Source organism: Gobius niger, assembly GCF_951799975.1.
Source record: "Gobius niger genome assembly, chromosome: 8".
Classification (NCBI taxonomy): domain Eukaryota; kingdom Metazoa; phylum Chordata; class Actinopteri; order Gobiiformes; family Gobiidae; genus Gobius; species Gobius niger.
In genome coordinates this window covers 8,385,042-8,405,961 of record NC_136859.1, presented here as the reverse complement: position 1 = coordinate 8,405,961, position 20,920 = coordinate 8,385,042, and the positions used below count along the sequence as shown (strand labels likewise).

The following is a 20,920-nucleotide window of genomic DNA, read 5'->3' as shown; positions in this document are numbered from 1 at the left end:
TGGAAGGAAGCGCAAGTCTATAATGGACTATATTTTGTTTAGCTGACTTTTTGGACCTTTAACCATATTGTAGCATTGTCCCCTATTTTGTAAACTTGAAATATGAATACTGAAATTCCCAAAAGCAGGCTTATAAACAGGGCTGCCAAGTATCCGCAGACACAGTGAGGCGTGGTTGCATTCCCATACATCCCATTAGGGAATCCGAAATGGCACCTCCAGTCCCTGAATGTGACATCGCAATATTTATCTGATATTGGTCAACCCCAAGTAGTATCACTTCCTGGTTGTGCTCGATCGCATATGGGACCTATGCCGCTCAACCATGACTCGTTGTATTAATCGTGTTCAGATTGGGGCAAAAAAAATGAATAAAAAATGGACACTGAACACCAATTCAGCCATCAGACAGCGATTTTGACAGTTTTGAAGAAGTGTGTGAGAACTTAAAGCAGAACTAAGTAACTCGTGCCCTGAGATTAATTGTAATTAATTGTCCGTGAGAGTAAATACTAAGCGAACATAAAAGACAAAGGGAGTGAGGGATATTGTACATCCAATGACACAATGGAGATCAAATTTGGCTGTAAATACTGTTTAAGGGGTGCTAGCTCGCAGTTAGCTTTGCCCGTTAGCCTGCTAGCTTCTTCTTCGTGATTCCATTAGTGTGTATTGGTGACTCCGACCCGGAGGTAGGAAAATTGCAATTGTGGTTTTCTGGCCAGAGACACCAGGGGAAGATGAAAGACCCCCCCCAATTATCCCGTTAACACTTGTATTTCCCCCAGAGGGACTACGAAAAGGATTTATTAAGGTAAACAAGTTACTTAGTACTGCTTTAAAAATGTGCAGGAGTTCAATCTTAGTCTTTTAGTTTATACGTCCATTTTAGACTCGTTTTGGTCCAGATTTAAGAATTTGAGCGTTAAATGTATGTGTTTCTTCATGCCGTGCAGCCCTAATTACAACTGTGTTAATTGTATGAAAACAGAATATTCTCCCCTGTATCATTTCACCCCCCGTGAGTTTCATTTTATGCTAATTCACACTGTCTTGCAAATGCGAGTCGGGGCAAAATGTAAAATAATGATATAGCGGATTTCAAATGTGGACAGACAAAGCTATCTTTTCCCGCGGCGTTTCGAAGTGGAGGCAGTTTTAATGGACTAAGCTGTGGCCATTACTGAGCCGAGCTGGTCATTAACAGTGAGAGTGTGGTGTGGATGTCTCATGTCCTGGAGCCGGAGGAGAATCAGGTTTATTCAGCCGGAAGTGAGACGCAGACGCTGGACCACATCAGTGTTATACTCCTGCGCGTTAGGGGCTTCACACTCACAGTAGTCTTCAATTCATTTTTTAAATTGGTCTTAACCAGCTGCATTTACTGTGAGTTGGCCATGTGGGAGTCTCGTAAAGGGAACTTGCGACTTTGCAAAGCAGGAAGAAACAAACAAACTATGCTTTCATTTTTAAACTACACTTTATTTGACATGAAACATCGCAATATTCGATAGCTGTCATGAAATGGTGATGTTTTACTAAATCTTTTCAACACAGTGCAGTCCAAGAGTAATTTATCGAATTAAGTCAAGACATAAGGGAAACAAGTCGACTTAAATAAGGAAAATCATTACAAAAACTGTCACTCATTGAAGTTGACAAGTGTGAAGTTGTAGCATTAGCCATAGTTCTTGATAGTGGCACAGATGGTTGAGCGGGTCGTCTTGTGACTGGAGGATCGGTTCCTTGATGTAAAGTGCTTTGAGTGCCTAAAGCAGGTAGAAAGGTTCTACAGAAATGTGACCATTTACCATTTGTAATATCGGAGCCAACATTTTTTTCCTAACATCTTGCCTTGTCATCTTGCATTTTTGTGAACATGCCCCCCATGTTTGAGTGGAATGATAGTTTAGAGCACGGGTCTCCAACAGGCGGCCCATGGGCCAAATCCGGCTCGCCAGATGATTCAATCCGGCCCCTGATTTATAGAGCACAAACTCTTGAGTATGTAAAAAACGGGAACTACAGATGGAAAGTAGAAATTGGCTAATTCTGGCATATTTACATGTATATGTTTATTAATTATGCATTGTCCCTTTTAATAAATAAAATGAAAAGTTATGATTTTTTAAAGAAATAACCAGAATGCTCACTCCAGCCACTAGGGGGCAGCTCAAAGAAAGCAATGAAAGAATTCCACACGTGTCCTTTAGAGGAGACTGACTTAAGAAGAGATCAGGATATAAACAACACATTCAATCATGTGGTAAATGCTCAGTCTTCCCCAGGGCGGCTGTGGCTACAATAGTAGCTTACCACCACCAACTGCTGAGTGAATGACCACAGTGTAGCAGAGACTTGTGACACAGGCTCTTTCTTTAAAAGTAGGAGATTGGACAATTTTGTGTCTAAATGCAATAATTTAAGAGAAGATGTTGTCCATAGTGAAATAGTGAAGATGTTGTCATAGTGAAAACTTAATTGGGCACTGTAGTCAATCAGTTAAGATAGCAAAATGGCCACAGACTTAAACAAATAATGATTGAATTGTTGCATACTTTCCTTTCTTTTGCTTGACATTTAAGCTTAATCAGCACTTTTTAGACACAAGCTGCTAATTTCTTCAACGCTCCAAGCCCCACTCACCTCGATGAAGATCTAATAACGCTCCTCTTAGACATAAATTGCGCCCATGAAACACAATCGTCAATCAGCGCGAGTGGTCCATCTTCCCAAGGAACAATCTCAGGCCCAGCGAACACAAGAGGCCAAAGCGTTCGTGGCGTTGTGTCACTGCTGAGTGTTCTTTCGGTCTTCGCTTGGATGAAAGTGCATCGCATCAGCTTGTGATGTGTGGCTTTTTTATGTAATTACGCCTGTCGATGCTCGGCGCTGCCACCCGCGGCGACAGGATCTTTCAATATGGCTGCCAGTGTGGAGGCTGTTCTGTGAGCTGATGGTGCACACTGCGGGAAGTGCTTGATCATTCAAACATTTTGAACAAGAGTTCCAGCAACATTAATACATCTTTTAACGTGCAAATTTCAAGCTAGTGTCAGAACTTGTAGGTATTATTTCTTGACCTCATTAAAGGAGGCATAATCAGAATTAACTTTTTTGAGCTGTGAACCTTGTGGTGACATTGTTTCTTCTCCAAAGACACAATGCGGAGTAGAATTTCTCTTAAAGGAACAGGCCACCGTTTTTCCATCCTGAGATCTGTTCTTACCTGAGCTTAGACAAGTTGATGCGTAACTGTCTGGTCTTTATGCGTGCACTCAGTCACACAAAAAGACCAAAGATGTTGTTGGCATTTAGCATCTCCTCCTCTCTTCTATGGGGCCAAATGGGGTGAAATTGGAAGCGACTAAGCTCTTCCATGTTTTCCCTATTTAAATACAGTTTACGTGAAGATTTACACGATTCAAGTATAGTACTATAGTACTATATTGTAAGGCGTAATACTACTTTAGGAGCACTTCGACGTCTACACAGTAAAGAGAACATATTACTGCGCTCAAGTAAGAACATATCTCAGTATGGGAACACAGTGGCCTGTTCCTTTAATTCTCTCACGTTTGGGTTGTCCACTTAAGTCCTGTCTGTTAGAGAATTAACAATGGTGTTGGAGAGGATAGATGAAGAATAGGCAGCAGTCTGGATGTCTTATACAGGAGAAGTTTATTTACCATTGGTATTCGGTATGGGACCCGGAGACATGAAGTCGAGACATTGCGCTAGTCCTACCATTCAAGTCTGTCTATACTTCCACAGAAGAGGGATAAATACCCTCTCAGAGCGTCACACTGATACGCAAGCAAACATTCAGTGGCTGAGAGTGGGCGCCTGAGCACCACAGTCAAGGCTATGACAGATAGTACGACTTTACAGCTTGACCCAGTAAAGATAAATAGCGATTTAATGTTATCCTCTAACACCGTCCTTCACATTGTTAAAAGTCCCAAATCCATCATTGGACACAAAATGTGTTCATCATTGCACCTTTGATTTGCTACTGTGCTTTTAGCTAAAAAACAGAAAGCTTTTCTTCACTGTTTTTGTCACGTCATTTCCACAGCTGCCTGCAGAGGGTGCTCCAGGCCCATTCGAAACACTGACCAGCATTATTCTTGTTTGTAAAATCTTTCCTCTCTTTTGTGTATTTGCACAAAAGAGCGCTTTTGGCGTTCAGAGCTAAAGCAAACCACGGTGCACAGAATCAACTTTGCTTTAGCTATAAATTAGAAGCTTTCCATTTTACTCCAGGCCTGTAGCGGTTTTCTGCGTCTTTTTGACAGCAGCACCTTTGCCTTGTCTAATGAGGTACGATGATAGTAAATGCAAATCTCATTCTCTTTCTTTTCACAAAACGCCTGAAGCTTGTTTTTACAACATGGAAAACACAATACGTTTGACATCGCTTTTGTGCTCTTCGCTTACATTGTCAGACCATCGAGTGTTGGCAGCGCATTATCCAGCAGTGGCGCTTCGGGATCATCTGCAATTTATTCACTTTATGTTCATGTTAGTAATTAATTTAAGCTAGGTGTTTTTGTTTTGTTTTGGACGTGGTTTATACACCTAATTTAGTCAAATCCAGGTTTATTTAGCACTTTTTTATGCCCGGTTTAGTCCGGATTTGATCTTCTTCAAGGCCTGGTGGTATTTAGAAGGTCAACATTTTTATGAGGTGTTGCCATAGACTCTTAAAAACAAGGACGTAGCTGGGGTCCGACCGATATGGATTTTCGCCATCCGATACCGTTACCAATGTGAAGAGGGTTGGCATGGCCGATAGCCGATATCAAGGCCGATATTTCAAGTAATTTAATTTGATGTTGTTGTTGTTTTTTTTGTTGTTGTTTCTATCATAGAAATATATAGAAATATCGGTCGACCTATGTGGGGATTACAGATGGAAATTAGCATAGTGCTAAATCTGGTGCAGCATCTTTTCAATGTAACTGCACACTGGCCATTCAATAAACTAAACTAAACTACTAAACAATTATCGGGTATTTTGTTTGGCCGATGCCGGTATGCACCACTGTCAACTGTCCATAATCCTGTGTATGAAGCTTCTAAACGTGTCAGTGTTGAAAGGGGCTAGATGCAAGTCAGCCATTTTACACTCACTACTGCCACCTCAGGTCACATATGTAACTGCACCTTCTATATTAAGCTCGTGCATGACGGCAATTCGGACCCGAAGCAAAGCTTTTTGAGTGACAGTGCAGGATTTTAGAGACAGTTGTGGTGACCAGGTCTGGGCTCATTCTACACATTAGGACATGACTGGAACATATAGGGGGAGGGAAATACTTAATTTTTAACATTTTTAAACTCAGTATAGTCCCTTTGAACTGTGACAGGGGGCGCTGTATGATTATGTTTAGTAGGTACTTCAGAGGGTGCTCGTTTGAAAGACAAAAATCAGTAGGTTCCAAAACAAAAGCAGTAAGTCTCTATCTCTCATCGTTCCGAAATTATACACAAAAGTTTAGAAAATATGTAAAACAGGTGTACAAACATTTTACACCGCGATGTCTCTCCGTTCCCCTGAGGCCTAGGAAGTTTTGGGAGGGCTCATTTTAAAGCTCTGACTGAGCCCGGCCGACATATCGGTCAGGCCCTAGATGTAGCATCATTATTAGTTGCGGGAAGCCTAATAAGAAATCGGGACTGGCCGCGGTGGTTCCATTGAAACGTTTTTGCCTGTTGAAGTCATCATTGAACACAGGCTTGTCGCTCGTACTTCCATGTGTTTGTGATAACACGTTCTTCATCGTCCTATTTTTAACCCGGCCAAATTGCACGAACAAACTTCAGTGAACTCATGTTTAATGCTATGAGGGAAGCCACCCTTTACTTAGTCCATCGCTCTTCGACTGTCTATTGATGTGAAAGGTTTAAGAAGAATTGACATAAAGAATACTTGTTGAGCTTGTAGTTTTATTATGCATGACTTTTTCTTGATTTTGGGGGCGCCATTGCACATTGTATTTTATCACTTTGTTGGAATTTCTCTTAAACACTGTTCAATCTGTGTCTCTTCATGGCAATGGCACGTGAAGACATTTTAATATTTTGCATTGTGCTGTGGATGACAAATGTGTTAAATTTGCAAAAATGTGCCCGTGCTCTGACAAAGAAAGTCAAATTTGAGAAGTTCGCAAAGCACACATTTTCGTCAAGGTTTTCGAATGTGAGTCATGTCTTTGAGTCTTGAGTTCAATCCATTGTTGGTTTGTTAAAGTTGTTGCATTCATAAAGTGCATAAAGTGATTGTTTGATTGACAGTCTGCCTCAGTGACTCAAAAAGTACCACTGACTGTCGTTATTTTTCACAATAACAACAGGTTTAAAGTCAAATTCCCCTATTTTACATTTTACAATCTTCATTACACATAGTCCCGATCTTTGTGAGAAAGCCTTTATAATCGATATTAGCTGCATTCAAACCATTGTTCATCTTTCACTAAGCATTTCTCTCTCTCTCCTACAGGGGGCATATTCGAGTCGGTGGAGTCCGGGCCGTCGGGAGCCGAGGAGTTAGCCTTTAAATTTGCTTTAAACACAATCAACCGGAACAGGACCCTACTGCCCAACACCACGCTCACCTACGACATTCAGAGGATAAACATCTACGACAGCTTCGAGGCCTCCAGGAAAGGTAGGAAGTCAGAGTGAACCATTTGGGAATTCTAGGAAGTGGTTTGCAAAACTTAAAATAATAAAAATCATGTTTGATGAAGTCCAAAATACAGTTAGTGTGTGTATGTACCAGCAATCCAAATTCATACTTTTAAAAAATCTTGCTGAGAGTGTTAAACGCTCCACCACATGGTTTATATTGCTCATTTTAAAAACAGAAAGTGCCTCCACTGTGGAACAGTGGTACAGTACAGTACAGTAGTACAGATCCTTTCCAAAAAAAAATTATATCATGGAAAAGTTGATTTATTTCCATAATTCCATTCAAAACGTCCATAGATTATAGATTCAGTGCCCACAGCTTAAACCATTTCAAGTATTTATTTGTTTATTCGTACATAATTTGGGCTTCCAGCTCACAAAACCCATGAAAACAGGATTTCAAAAAATCTAAATAATAATACTTTTCTGGTGCTTTTTTATCCATTATGTAAACTGATAAATAACTACAAATGCCTTTTTAATGCAAAATGTCTGATTTGATTGTAATTTAGAAGGGCATTTATCTATGTGCACAAAGGTGCGTCAGTCACACCCATCCCCCGAAGCAAAATGGCCGCCTTGTTTATTCAGAAAAGAGCCCTTTACATGTCTTCATTCACTGTTGATATGGACTATGGCATATTGTTGGACAGAGACAATGGACCTCTACTCAGATGTACCACTGTCAACTGTGAAATCAATGGCCCTGTGGACATTTTCAACAGGTTTGTGCCTAAATGCTAATGTGGCTAACATGTGGTTCTGGAATGTGCTGAGCACTTCCAGCACAAATATCAATGGATTTCTTTGGGAATTAACTAATTTTGAAGAGAATAGTCTTTAGGAAAAAGGGAACAGAACTGGAAATACCTAAAACTTTGTTCACAAGAAGATTTTCTCATTTCTGGAGTAATTTTAGGTCATTTCTGACTGAAAATGATGAGCCATTTCCCCCCATATTTTTATTGAACATTTCTTTCAATTCTATTGTTCTTGATTATTTTGGACAAAATCCAGTCAGCTTATGATGATGACATAAAGCTTGTCCTGGACGTATAAACCACAAAAACCCAATTGCAACAGTGTTACCAAAGAAAGCCTTGACTAGCCTCTCAGTCAACTCCTTGCTAAGTCTTCCAACATCTACACTCGATGCCATAACTTTGTTCTCACACGCAGTGACAATTTACCATTGTAAATACACTCTGCTTCTGACGCTTCTGCTCAGATTGGGACAATTATCATCAGGCGCCGCGCACTTCAAAACGCAAACACAGAGGATTGATTGGTTCCAGGTAATGATTCTGCTGCGTGTATTTCACAGAGCCGCTGCCCCCCCGAGACGGCCAATAAAGCGGCATAATCTATCAGTTTTCTGCGAGCGCCGGTCTGACATTTTCAAGTCTCTTATCAATTACCGCCCATTATATCCTGTCTGCATGATTTAGCCGCACGCCCATATCACGTAACTTGATTAGAGCGCGCTGCCTTGCCTCTATACGAAGATGTGTCGTCTGTTTCCACGTGTGACCAGCGTAAACAAGCTGCAAGTGACCCCTCTGGCCCTGGACTGGATCAGTATAGACTATTACTTTTTACATTGCATGAATGACTCTGCTGATGAAATGATAGTATAGACTTTTTTTTTTTTTTTCTGTGGAGGTTTAAATGTCAGACTCTGTGTTAACACGTTGCTGATGTCGTTATTACTGAAAGAGTTCATGTACTCGCTCTGTCTTTGGATAAGCCACCAAAGTACATCAAGAACCCTTTGGAGTAAAAAAAACAACCTGTTCCAGTCTAGGAGACAAGGAGATAAAAACATACTTGCATGCTAGTGAAAATATGCCTACAATATGACTATAATGAGTGTTTTGGAGGTATGGGAAGTTGGAGAACCCGAAGGAAACCTATGGGCAGATAGTAGGTCCTGCTGAGTCCGAGATACAAACCCAAGCCACCGTGCAGATCTTAAGGCCGATCTTTATTGCTAAACTCAACAAACACAACACAGAAATCTTAGCGTTAACATCTAATACCCTCCCATAACCAAATGCATTTTCTCCAGTTCAGCTTTACCCAGATTTAAAAGGTTACAGCCAGTATAGGCCAGTGGAACACCTTGTTTGAAAGCTAAGACCTACAAAACTCATCTGAACTGATCTTTTTGCTGTGTTGTCGCAACCTTTTTTGACATTTATTTTCAATGGTTGCTCTTTTATGGCGTTTTTGTCACTTTTTCATCACATTTTTGTCACATTTCTGTTATTCTGTTGTAGTTTTTTGGTTGCATGTTTGTTGCTGTTTTTGGGTTACTTTCTGTGATTCTTTTGTTGCGTTTTTGTCACATTGTCATCATGTTTTTATCGCTCTTTTATTGCGTGTTCGTCCTCGTTCTCAGCTCCTTTTTGTTGCTATTTTGACACTTTTTTTTCAAGAAGCTTTTAGCTTTGTGTGAAGCCAAACTGAAGAAAATGTGCTCGGTTCAGGTGGCCATTAAAGGAACAGGCCACAGTTCTTCCATACTGAGATATGTTCTTACCTGAGCTTAGACGAGTTGATACGTACCTTTCTGGTCTTTGTTCGTGCCCGTGGAAGAGCTTGGTCGATTCTAACTTCACTCCGCTTGGAGCTATAGGAATATACTGGGAGAGGCCAAATGTTAACAACATCTTTGGTCTTTTTGCGTGACTGAGGGCACTCAAAAAGACCAGACAGGTAAGCATCAACTCGTCTAAGCTCAGGTAAGAACATATCTCAGTATGGAAAAACAATGGCCTGTTCCTTTAAGAAGTTAAAGTGAGTCGTAATATTGTGGTCCACTTTTGTGTTCCGACCCAACACTGACATACTGACCCCTGCTGGCCAGTGCTGTTACTGCACCCTGCAAACACAATCCAGACTCTTCAGCTCAGTTGCATACTTTCTAACAACAAATTCCGTTTCTATCTGCATGTTAAATAACTTAAATGTATTCCTTCTCCATCCAGCGTGTGACCAGTTGTCCCTGGGCGTGGCAGCCATCTTCGGCCCCTCCCACAGCTCCTCTGCCAACGCGGTGCAGTCCATCTGCAACGCTCTGGGAGTCCCTCACATCCAGACCAAGTGGAAGCACCAGGTGTCGGATAACCGCGATGTGTTCTACGTCAGCCTGTTCCCGGACTTCTCCTCGCTCAGCCGCGCCATCCTCGACCTGGTGCACTTCTTCAGGTGGAAGACCGTCACCGTGGTCTACGACGACAGCACCGGTGAGTAGAGTTCTTCCACGATGTCTTCCTTTAGTCTTTAGAGATTGCCTTTGGGGAAATCGCGTCGACGGATTGCGCTGCGAACTGAGTCCTCGCTTACCGTCTTTTCAATGTCTTTTCTTACCATATAACGACTGGTTTGTGAGCAAAGAGGATTAAAACAATATGTCAAAGGCATTTAAACAATACTAGAAGTAGCATAGTTTTTGTATTCTCTCTTTAAATAAATGTCCTTTCCCCAAAAGTTCTGATCCTGGTTCAGTGGTCTACAGAAAGCGGTGGGTGACTTCTCTTAATGTCACTTCCTCAGAAAGTCTAAACTGCGGAGTCATCTTTTCTTCAGTGGAGGTTTAAATGTCAAAGCTTTGCCTTAATGTCAGACTCACTTTAGGAAAAAATATGATTAATTATCACCTTTCAAAAGCATTGCGGTTGTCAGGAATGAGAGAACTGATTAAGCTTCAACAAAAGGCCCTCTCACATTTACAAAAAAAAAAAAAAAAAAGCTATGAGCCAGGCTTATGTTTCCTTGAGTGAACTATCCAAACAAGTAGGCGCACATAAAGGCGAAGGTTTACTTTACTGCCCCCATATTGGGATTTATTTTCTGCATTAGGAGCAGTGGGCGACACGTCCAAAATGACTATAATTAAAGCAACTCTGCGTAACTAAACTGGGGCACCATATACATGAGTGCTCCTGTAATGATCAGCCGGACAATAATGATGAGCTATCGAATTACATTATTTGGAAGAGGACCAAATGTTCTTAAAGCTCAGAATTGGCAACCTTTATCTCCATGGAGACGAGCGGGTCATGTCCCACTTCAGGAAAAGATACGAGTGAGGTCTGAGGAAAGGTGAGCTGCTTACTCTAAATACGAGGGATGGGAATTGAGAATATGGCTGGGTACCGTAAAACAAAACCAGTGTGGTATCGGAAATAAAATAATAAGTATCGAAAGCCGGTACTGGAAAATATAGATCTAGAACAAGTTTGATGGCTGTTGGTCCAGGGATAACAATGAAGAAAGTTACTTGGTTGTTTCAGCTCGAATAAATGATACAAAGTCTTTTATGGGATAAATTAACCTGATTATTTTGTTTGTGGTTCTAGATGAGAAATCTAGATTTTCATACGTGTTGGGAAAAAAAATCCTTCATGTGTCTGTATTGTAAACCAGGTACTGGTAAAGTACTGGTATAGACAATAATTCAACATCAACCCGCCCCAACCAAGAACTTACATGAGGGTCCACACGTGCACTTACTATGCACGGCCCTGAAGAAACTAAACAACATGTACTGTATGTGCACATACACATGCTTCCTCTTAAAGGTGCATTATGCAACTTTTTATGTGGAGAATAAAGTTGATATTTGTGTGTATTTGAAAGTAAAAAGAAACAGGCCAGTAAGCTACATTTTGACTGAACCTTCTATAATAGCATTTATCAAGTATGTTATAAAGGATGTTGTAAAATGATTATCTGAGCAGCAGGAGAGCAAAGAAACATACTTTTGATTTATTCCACTTGGAGACAGTCGGTGTTGTCAGACTATGGAGCGCAGAGGACGGGCTAAACTGACAGATTTTTTTTTGTACCTGATCAATAAAGTTGACATGTGTGTTTTTGACCTTGTAGTGCCCCTGCAGCTGTATGAGTGGTCAGCATGGCACCTTTACTTCCCATCACAGTGGTCTCCTGACGCCCCAGGACCAATTGTTTGGAGGTTTTCACTGCTACCGGACCCTCTCACCAGAAAACCTACAAACAATTGATCCTGGAGTGTCTTAGAAACCACTATGATGGAAAGTAAAGGTGCCATGCTAACCACTCATGCAGCCACCGGGTCACTACAAGGTCAAATATACAAATGTCAACTTTATTTTTCACATAAAAAGTAGCATAATGCACCTTTATAGAAGAAAGTGATTAGTTACGCTCAATTTAGCCCGTCCTCTGCGCTCCATAGTCTGACAACAAAGACCTTGTGGAATAAATCAAAAGTGTGTTTCTTTGCTCTCCTGCTGCTCTAAAATTTACATAAAGCTTTAATCCTGTTGATTTGATAATCTTTTTAAATAGCCTTTAGAATATACTTTTAAAATGCTATTATAGAACGTTCTGTCAAAATGTAGCTTAGTGGCCTGTTTTTTTTTTTTTACTTTTTAGGAATCAATAAATAACCAGATCGATGGGGGAAATTGTGTAATAGATATCAATAGAATCTTCTCAATCTCTTTATAAAGTAAAATGCTACACCTGGCTGCTTTAAAGATTTCTACACTTAAAAATGTCCCTTACACTATTTAAAACCAAGCCGTTGCACAACAAGCTTGGTTGCTGGTTCATAGAAAAGTGCCACGTAGGACAGACAGCAGCTTCTTATTCTCCCCTGCAAGTGCACCCACTGCACAGAATCGGTAAGTGCCCCCTTGTCAAAATACCATTAAACTTGTATTACATCGAGACATATAGTCCGAGTCGAAACCTTTGCTTTAACAAGACGAAAGTGGAACAAAGCTGAAGAATCCAACGTCTAACATATGCAGACTGTCTTCCCAGATCGCCCCCTCTTTCTTGTCTTTTGTGAAGCAGAAAGTAATAAAAATTAAAGTTTAATCGCCATCCCGCGCTGCTGGAAATGTAAGGTTTTGCCAGGGAAACGTCTTGAGTATTGTTACCATTTGCAGCCGATGCATAATTCATGTTCCGTGCGAGGTTCTGTGAGGTTAGAGGAGACATAAGGTCCTTGTTACTCGGGGAAGCCTGGATGCTGTTCTGGCGGCTCGGGTCAGAGAGGGGCAGCGAACGCACCATCGCGCCCAGGACTGGAGCCATATGCCGGGGGGCCAGCGAGTGCGCCAGAACCCCCTCCCTCCCCATGAATAAAGGCTGACAAAGGGACAAGAATGCATCGCTGAGCTGTGTGTGGTGCAGAGGGAGTTTGTATTAAAAGACAGATGACTGAAATAAAGGCAAAAAAACAACAACAACCTTTTCCTAAAATGGCTTTCTGTTATTGTCCCTTTTATTTGGGAACTCCAGCAGAAGATGATTTGCTTTGTTAACTACAAGGATGGGAAAGGTCACATGCTCTAATCATTTGTCGGACGCCTCTATCTTTGATCACAGCCCTTGCGGTGGCATTGTTTCAATAAACCTCTGCACTTCTCCTGCACATCCTAAAGATTCTCAATGAGGTCAAAGGAATAGGCCAGGATAATGCCATGGAGCAAGAGACATCCTTTTCACACATTTGGCCACCACAGAGTCCACATCTTACTTAAAGGGACTATACAGAGTTTACAAATGTCAAAATTGTGTATTTTCCTCCCCCTACATGTTCCAACAATGTCCTAATGTGCAGAATGAGCCCAGACCTGTTCACCACAACTGCCTCTAAAATCCTGCACTGTCTCTCAAAAAGGTGCTAATTCGGGTCCAAAGTGCCGTCATGCACGAGCTTAATATAGAAGGTGCAGTTACACGTATGACCTGAGGTGGCAGCAGTGAGTATAAAATGGATAACTTGCATCTAGCCCCTTTAGAATCACACTGAAGATTGAGAATCTTCTGCAGAACCACCACGAACCACTATTAATTACAAGTGAAAGGTTTTAAAGGAACAGGCCATCATTTTTCCATACTGAGATATGTTCTTGCCTGAGCTTAGACGAGTTGATGCGTACCTGTCTGGTCTTTGCTCAGTGCTCAGTCACGCAAAAAGACCAAAGATGTTGTTGGCATTTGGCCTCTCCCACTATATTCCTATAGCTCCAAACGGGGGTGAAGCTAGAAGCGACCAAGCTCTTCCACGTTTTCCCTATTTAAAAACGGTTACGTGAGTAGTTAAGCGATCCAATAATACTTACACAAAATTAAACATGTTTTTGTAAGCAGATAAAAAGGGGTACTGTATTGTAAGGCGTACTAACACCTTAGGAGTGCTTCGCACAGTAATATCTTCAGAATTCTTTAGGAGCGAAGATATTACTGCGTGGACGTCGAGGTACTACTAAGGTGTTATTACGCTACTCACATAACCGTATTTAAATAGAGAAAACATAGAAGAGCTTGGTCGCTTCTAACTTCACCCCTGTGAGGAGAGGAGGAGAGGCCAAATGCTAACAACATCTTTGTTTGTTTGCGTGGCTGAGCGCACGCACAAAGACCAGACATGTACACATCAACTCGTCTAAGCTCAGGTAAGAACATATCTCATTATGGAAAAACGGTGGCCTGTTCCTTTAAGATGTGGACTCCGTGGTGGCCAAAGGTGTGAAAGTGACGTCTCTTGCTCCATGGCATTATCCTCGCAGAATATGCCTGTTCCATCGAGGAAAACAAATCCATTGATGGAATAACCTGGTCACTTAGGATGTTCAGGTTGTCAGTCTTTGGGCACATGTTGCTGAACTCAGCCCTGACCAACTGCTGCAACCCCACGATCATAACGGTTCAATCCAGGTGGTTTTTTGTTGGTCAGGCAGCGTTATTCCACATTGTGATGGTTTGGACATGGAAGAACAATGAGTATAAGAGAGAGATGCTGATGTTAGAGCTGATGCCGAGACACCAAGAAGGAGTTCTATGGATGAAGTGGACATGAAGTTATTGTTCTGAGAGTAGGAAATAAGTCATGTTTTCTTTTTAACGTATAGACATTTGTCCATTATATTTGATCTTATCCCTTTAAAGGGAACATATCATGATCTAAATCAAGTTTTTGGAGCTTTTAGCCGTGCTATCATATTGCACGTTTGGGTAATCCTGTTTCCTTTGGTCGTTTCTTCTGCTAAGGAAGCACTCCGATCCGTACTTCCTGGGTTATATTGGTGTCATGGATAAAATTGCAAAACTGTCCTACATCTTTGTGCAATACTGCGCTCCAAGTGAGTTGATAACTAAAGTTTGTTTTTCACTAAATCACTTAGTTTCTGCCTGCACAGGAAGCTCCAGGCGAAATTCTGACCAACCCTGGCTCCTGTGTCTCAGTGTCACTGTCTTATCCTTACATGGACTTTGTTTCAAATTATAGAACATAAAATATCAACGCGCAGGTACCCTAGAAACTGGATTAAAACCAACATTATGCATGATATGTCCACTTTAATGCTTCTCAACCTGGCATTGTGAAATAGCAGTGCAGCGCCCAGGGACCCATCTCCTGGGATTAAGCTGTATCTTCTTGGTCAGGACCATGTTGGAGGATTAGCCTTTTCTTTCTCTCTTTTGAAGGATTTGTAGGTGAATTGCACTCGCAGTTTAAGACTTTTTCATTGTTCTGATCAATAATTTAACCATTTAAACTGCACTGGGTGTTATTGCGGTCATCGATGCCTTTGGTGCCCCAGCCCTTGGGCCATGAGCGCGACGTCGGTTCAGGATTAATGCCTCTGATCCCTCACCTCCGTTAATTAAGCTGTAAAGTGGACAGGGTCGGTTCACGGGGGGGTTAATGTGGGCTTGATTTTCTGTCTGCGCGATCGGAAATGAGATCCGGCTTCGGCTGTTTACATCGGTGACCCTCACAGCTGTAGGACGAAATGTAGACGATCGGGAACACGGGAACACAATCTGATCACGCTCAAGAGGACAATTATATTTAGGTACAAGGCTGAAGGAGCAGGACTATGGATTGGATACATTACTGTACAATATATAGGAAGGAGGACAGGTGAAGGAAAGAAAGAATGAAATAAAAAGGCCATTATTCAGCACTATGATAAGAATGATAGTGTTCTTTAAATGTTCTGATGCTACTGTTCTCACAACATAAGTCACAGTGATTTCAACAACAACAACAACAACAACAACAACATCCAAGATAAAAGACAAAAATGCTAAGGCCAGTAGAACAAGTGTAAATCCTACTTGAAATCAGACAAATTGAAATGATCTTAGATGGGACCAAAACTAAAACTTTCGATTTAATCTTCTAATTTGAGTGAAATGTATTACTTAAGATAATTGAGTAAAATGCACCAATTATTTTGCAATCAAAATTAGTCAATGTGTGGAAAAAAAAACTTGAGACACCACATTTGTTTCATCAAAAAAAATGATGTTAAGTAAAAAGAATAATTATTAGAAATAATAATTATCAAAGCGCGACAGTGTAATCACGATTATGTCATGCCATGCTCTATGGTGGTAAGCTACTGTTGTAGCCACAGCTGCCCCTTGGTGTAGAAGCGAAGCCATTGACCACCACCAACCACTCACTCACTACATTCATTCTGGCCTATTATACATGTTTTAGTGGTAGGAGAAAATGGAGTACTGCAAACTCCACACAGAAAGGCCCCATCCAGGTGGGAATCGAACTCGGGACCTTCTAGCTCTGAAAAACAAGAGCTAACCGCTGTACGACCCAGCAGATCATTATAGAAGTCTTCTCGACATCATGCTTTGTTTGAAGTGGGTCAACACCCCTCAGAATGAACACAGTGGTGAGCCAAAGTCAGCTTTTGTAATGGGCCTGGGTGCCCGAGCTTTTCCATACTTCACATTAATCAGAAAACATGGGGACTTTAGCTTCTCGCCCTCCCTCCCCTCCACAAGCTCTGCCACAGCTGCTACATCCTTCCTCTGCTGACTTCTCTGTATTACATTCCTGTATGCCTCCCTTGTGGCCCGTACCTCCTGCTGTTTTAAACCATGTCCGCTCTTAGGCCAATGTCACACACACACCTCGAACTCCGCTTCTTCCCCCCCGAGCTCCTTGTGCACCACGCGGGGAGCAAACAAGTCAATCAATACCCATAATGGCCCTCTCTCTAACACCTAGTCTGTATAATGGTGCGGGAATATGACAGCTATATGTGGTACAAGCATATCCATTTGAAAGGACTCGCCACTGCTGCTACCGCCGCTTTGATTAGGCCATAAGGCAGAAACTATAAAACACACACAGGACCAGGAGGTTGTTGTTTTTTTTCCCCGCTGTTCGCTTATGTCGTCCATAGGTGCCAGAGAGAGCTGGTGAGTCACACATCTCAGCAGAGAAAGGCAGCTGGGGCAGTTTAAAAGCATACAATTGACAGGGAAAGGCATATAATCTGGTGTATGCTCGCTGGCTAAATGGCCGGCAAATGGTCGGCTGTGTATTGTGCGAGTAGAGACGATAATGATACGGCTAGCAGCAGCGGAAATAGCGAGGTTCGACGGGAAAGATTCGTCACGCTGCGGAGAAAAGTGACGAACGACTTGACCAGCGTTTGAGCTTAAGTTGAGGGGAAAATAAAATGAACCAATCCCACCTTCTACGTGGTTTATTTTATGATGTTGGTCGACATGTTTGTTTCCCACATGTCACCTTCCAATGCAACACTATGTAATCACAACATCTTTATTCCCTTTGTGGAAGAAAACAAATGTCTGTGGGGGTTCTTCAGCCAATACGTTACAGAACTAGCACCCGTTTTTTCCAAAGGAGCGTTTTTTTAATTTTTTATTATGACACTCTTGCATCAACAACCCTAATTTTAGTAGCACCTGTAGAGACAAATATCTAATTCCTAACCTGATTTCTTGAGTTTTGAACCCCTTACAACAAATATCTCACTAATACCGGCTTATTCAAAAACTAAACAAGATGTCCAAACTAGAGGTCAGCCGATAAATAATACCGGTATTGGATATCGGAGCCGATACTGAAAAAAATACGATAACGGGTATCGGCTACAAATGTCCAATACTGAACTGATACCAGTTTTGCTCTCAATGCCTTAAAAACACAACTTTCACCACCTAAATCTACGTGAATATGGACATGCTGTATGTCATTGTAAAGCTAAGAATTTACGAGAATTTACTAACGAAAGAGTTAGTTTTAACCTCCACAAATGTATTTTTGATCGGCACCTAAAATTCTGCAGTTAGCAATAGCATGCTAAAGCTCGCGGTAGCATGCTAATGCAAAAGAAAACTAATGAAGGCTGGGTCAGAAACTATGATAGAAATACCTAAAGTAAAATAAAATCAACCACAGCTGAAGCCAAGTGTTTGTATTTTCATTTAAGAATTAGCTGATCTAACATATTTGTAATGGTCCGATCACTTAATGTGAGTTGTTTATATTAATGTAACCACTTGACATATAGACAAGGATATTTAATGTAGAAAAGTCACCCTTATTAAGTGTTTATTCAAGAGTTTGCCAATATATATAATTGATAATTGATCTGTAACATCATGACAATAAAATAGTACTAGTAATTGACCTTAAAATGGTGAAAAGAGCCAACTACATTTTTCACTCAGAAATTGTCTTGGTACTGGTAAATATCGGATATTGGCAGATTCTCAAATCCCAGTATCGATATCAGTACCGGTTGCATAAAAGCTGGATCGGTGCATCTCTAAAGACTAGAAGAAAGATTCCAAAACAAAAATCGCTAAGTCTCCATCTCACAAATTGATTATCTGTCTCAAAATTCTAAAAAGTCTGCATAACATAAGAACATATCTAAAATCTGAGCCTCAGGGGTGTACAAACAAACGATCTTCACCTCTTCTCAGCTCCCCTGGGGCCTAAGAAGTTGTGCCGGGGCTGTTTTGAGGTTGTTTTTTCCATTTCAAAAAGACTAGACTTTTATTGGCATTAAATCAGTCAACCTCCAATCCAAACTCCTCTCAGAACAAATCTTTGTAACTAATGCGTGACCAAATTATAACCATAAATTCAAACATGGCTTGATTTAGAAAGTGTGGAACATTTTGTCCATTTCTTGCATTAAGGCCTTATGTATGAAAAATGTATGTCAGTAATGTCCAGTGAAAGTTTAAAATTGCTTAAAAAAAATGCTTAAAATTGGACATTTCAAATAAAACAATGAATCCTTTGCACCGACTTCACATCTCTGACCTTTTACTTTGAAAGGACCTCAGCCTCACCTCCCATCTATAAATAATGCTTTCGCCTCCGCCGCCTGGTCCCCTATGGCTCCCCTGTATGACACTTGGTGATTGCACGCTGCTGTTCTCGGTAAACAACAGGCCTCTCTCTCCGCACCTCCAGCACGCCCCCCTCGCCGCGGCTCCGTTACCAAGCCTCGGGAGTGTCAATCACCGGGTAAGGCCGCGCTGTAGCTCCCCTCATCCACATGGGGCTCGCTGCCTCCTCACGCCGCTGTGGGGATCAGAGATGTTTGTGCTATTCCTCCTCCAGTGCATTGTCAGCTGCAGGTCTCCCTCTGTAAAACAACAATAACATCCCATAATATGGAATCGCACAGTAAAAAGAAGACAGACAGGCCTTGCATTTCAATGGGGAGCAAGGCCTCACAATGAGAAAAGAACTGCAATATTAGATCAGTCTTGAATATTACACAAAATTCTGATATTACGTTTGCAAATACAAATCTATCTTGTCTTATCAAGTTGATGTGATTTTGTTTTGATGTGGACATTCACAAGCCTATCTCACCAGCCTGGAGACTAGTTGGAGATTAGTTGGAGACTCGACTTGCCGCTGGTCATGGAAATTTCTCCAAGTCTCCTGGAAGTCTCGGTGAAACGGAACAGGTTTGATTTCAGCGGAGACTGCATGGAGATTTGAGAAAGTTTCCATGTGGTTTCTACATGGTCTCTGAGAGGCCCCTGCAGGGTCACTGAGAGGCCTCTGCATGGTCTCTGAGAGACCTCTGCATGGTCACTGAGAGGTCTCCGAGAGGATTATGCAGTTTCAAGCAGTTGTGTCGCAAACTGTTTCTCAAAGAGACTCCTTTTGACTCTTTGAGATCTCTTTGGTATTGGACAGGTCTTGGACACACAGAAACCGATTGAGGACAACAAATAGTGCCACAACTGCTTGAGAGACCTCTCAGAGACCATGCGGAGACTTCACTGAAATCAAATCTGTTTGTTTTCTCCTAGACCACCTGAAGACTCACCTTATTGTCATGGACGTATCCGAGACATCTCACTGACTGGTGGCGACTCTAGTTTCCAACTAGTCTCCAGCCAGGCCGGTGAGATAGGTGGAGATGTTGCGGAGACAGGCAGTCAAATCAAAGACATATGTCCTACTTTCAAGAAAATATTTCTTATTTCCAGATACCTTTTTGCAGCGCAACGTTATAGTCTCTTTGTGTAGGAAAGAAAAAGATTCGACAGGGTGCAGGCTTGTAAACTCTTGCTGTATTCTCCGCCCGCTCTGGAAGGTGTTCTTTAGCTTTTTAGCTTCAGTCCCGGGACCACGGCAGTAATCTGTTTCAATTCGGGGGTTTGCCTGAGTATCAAGGGCAGTCCCAGTCCATCACACGCTCCAGTACCACTCCACCGCCTTCAGAGCGGAGCACCACCACCCCCTTTCACCGGGCTAATCCCACCTCAGCTCAGCCCGAACGCTAATCACGCTGCAGTGAGCACATACTCTTATTCAAGGTTTGGGAACAACTCCATTATACTGTATGCAACAACTGCAGACGCTTAGCAAATACTTGTGTTATTTGGAAAGGGTGTTAGTGCATGTCCAACAGGAAACCAAGCCGAGAGACACTTTGAATAGGCAGTTTTAGATCAATATAGCGTTTCCTAACCAAGAGAGTGATCAAAATGTGTTTGAAGCTAATTCCAAATACCTGCAAAAGGGAAAGAAAATGAATATTGCTTATGTTTAAATCTCTTGTTCAGCCAATTCATGTCCAATTCATTCCAATTCAAATCTTAATCTTGTAAATTGTCCCATGTATATGAAGCAACATGGATAATGAGCAACCTTATAGTGGTTTCTTTAGTGCTGCATATAAGCTTGTCCTCCTTTTGAAAATGGGAATCTTGGGGACTTGCGAAGACATTTCACACCAAATGGGTTTATGTGGCTTGGGGAGAGCTCTGGTTTTGTCCATCATCATTGAATAACATGCCCACTGGGATTGTCCTACAGCTAACGGCCTGCGCTCTCCGAAATGTCCAAATGGAGATGTCCCATGGAGAAAAGTTGTTGTGTGTTGTGATTTAAAAG

At 41.6% G+C, this 20,920-nt stretch overlaps 1 protein-coding gene across 6 annotated transcripts in view; it reads left to right on the top strand.

Annotated features, from left to right (window-relative positions):
• Positions 1–20,920, top strand: part of grik2 (glutamate receptor, ionotropic, kainate 2) — a 410,021-nt gene that overhangs the window by 138,563 nt on the left and 250,538 nt on the right. For all 6 annotated transcript variants that reach the window (XM_079561307.1, XM_079561303.1, XM_079561302.1 and 3 more), the window contains 2 exons: positions 6,506–6,673; positions 9,687–9,944. In XM_079561307.1, the coding sequence (XP_079417433.1) occupies positions 6,506–6,673; positions 9,687–9,944 (426 nt within the window). The remainder of the gene's footprint in view (positions 1–6,505; positions 6,674–9,686; positions 9,945–20,920) is intronic.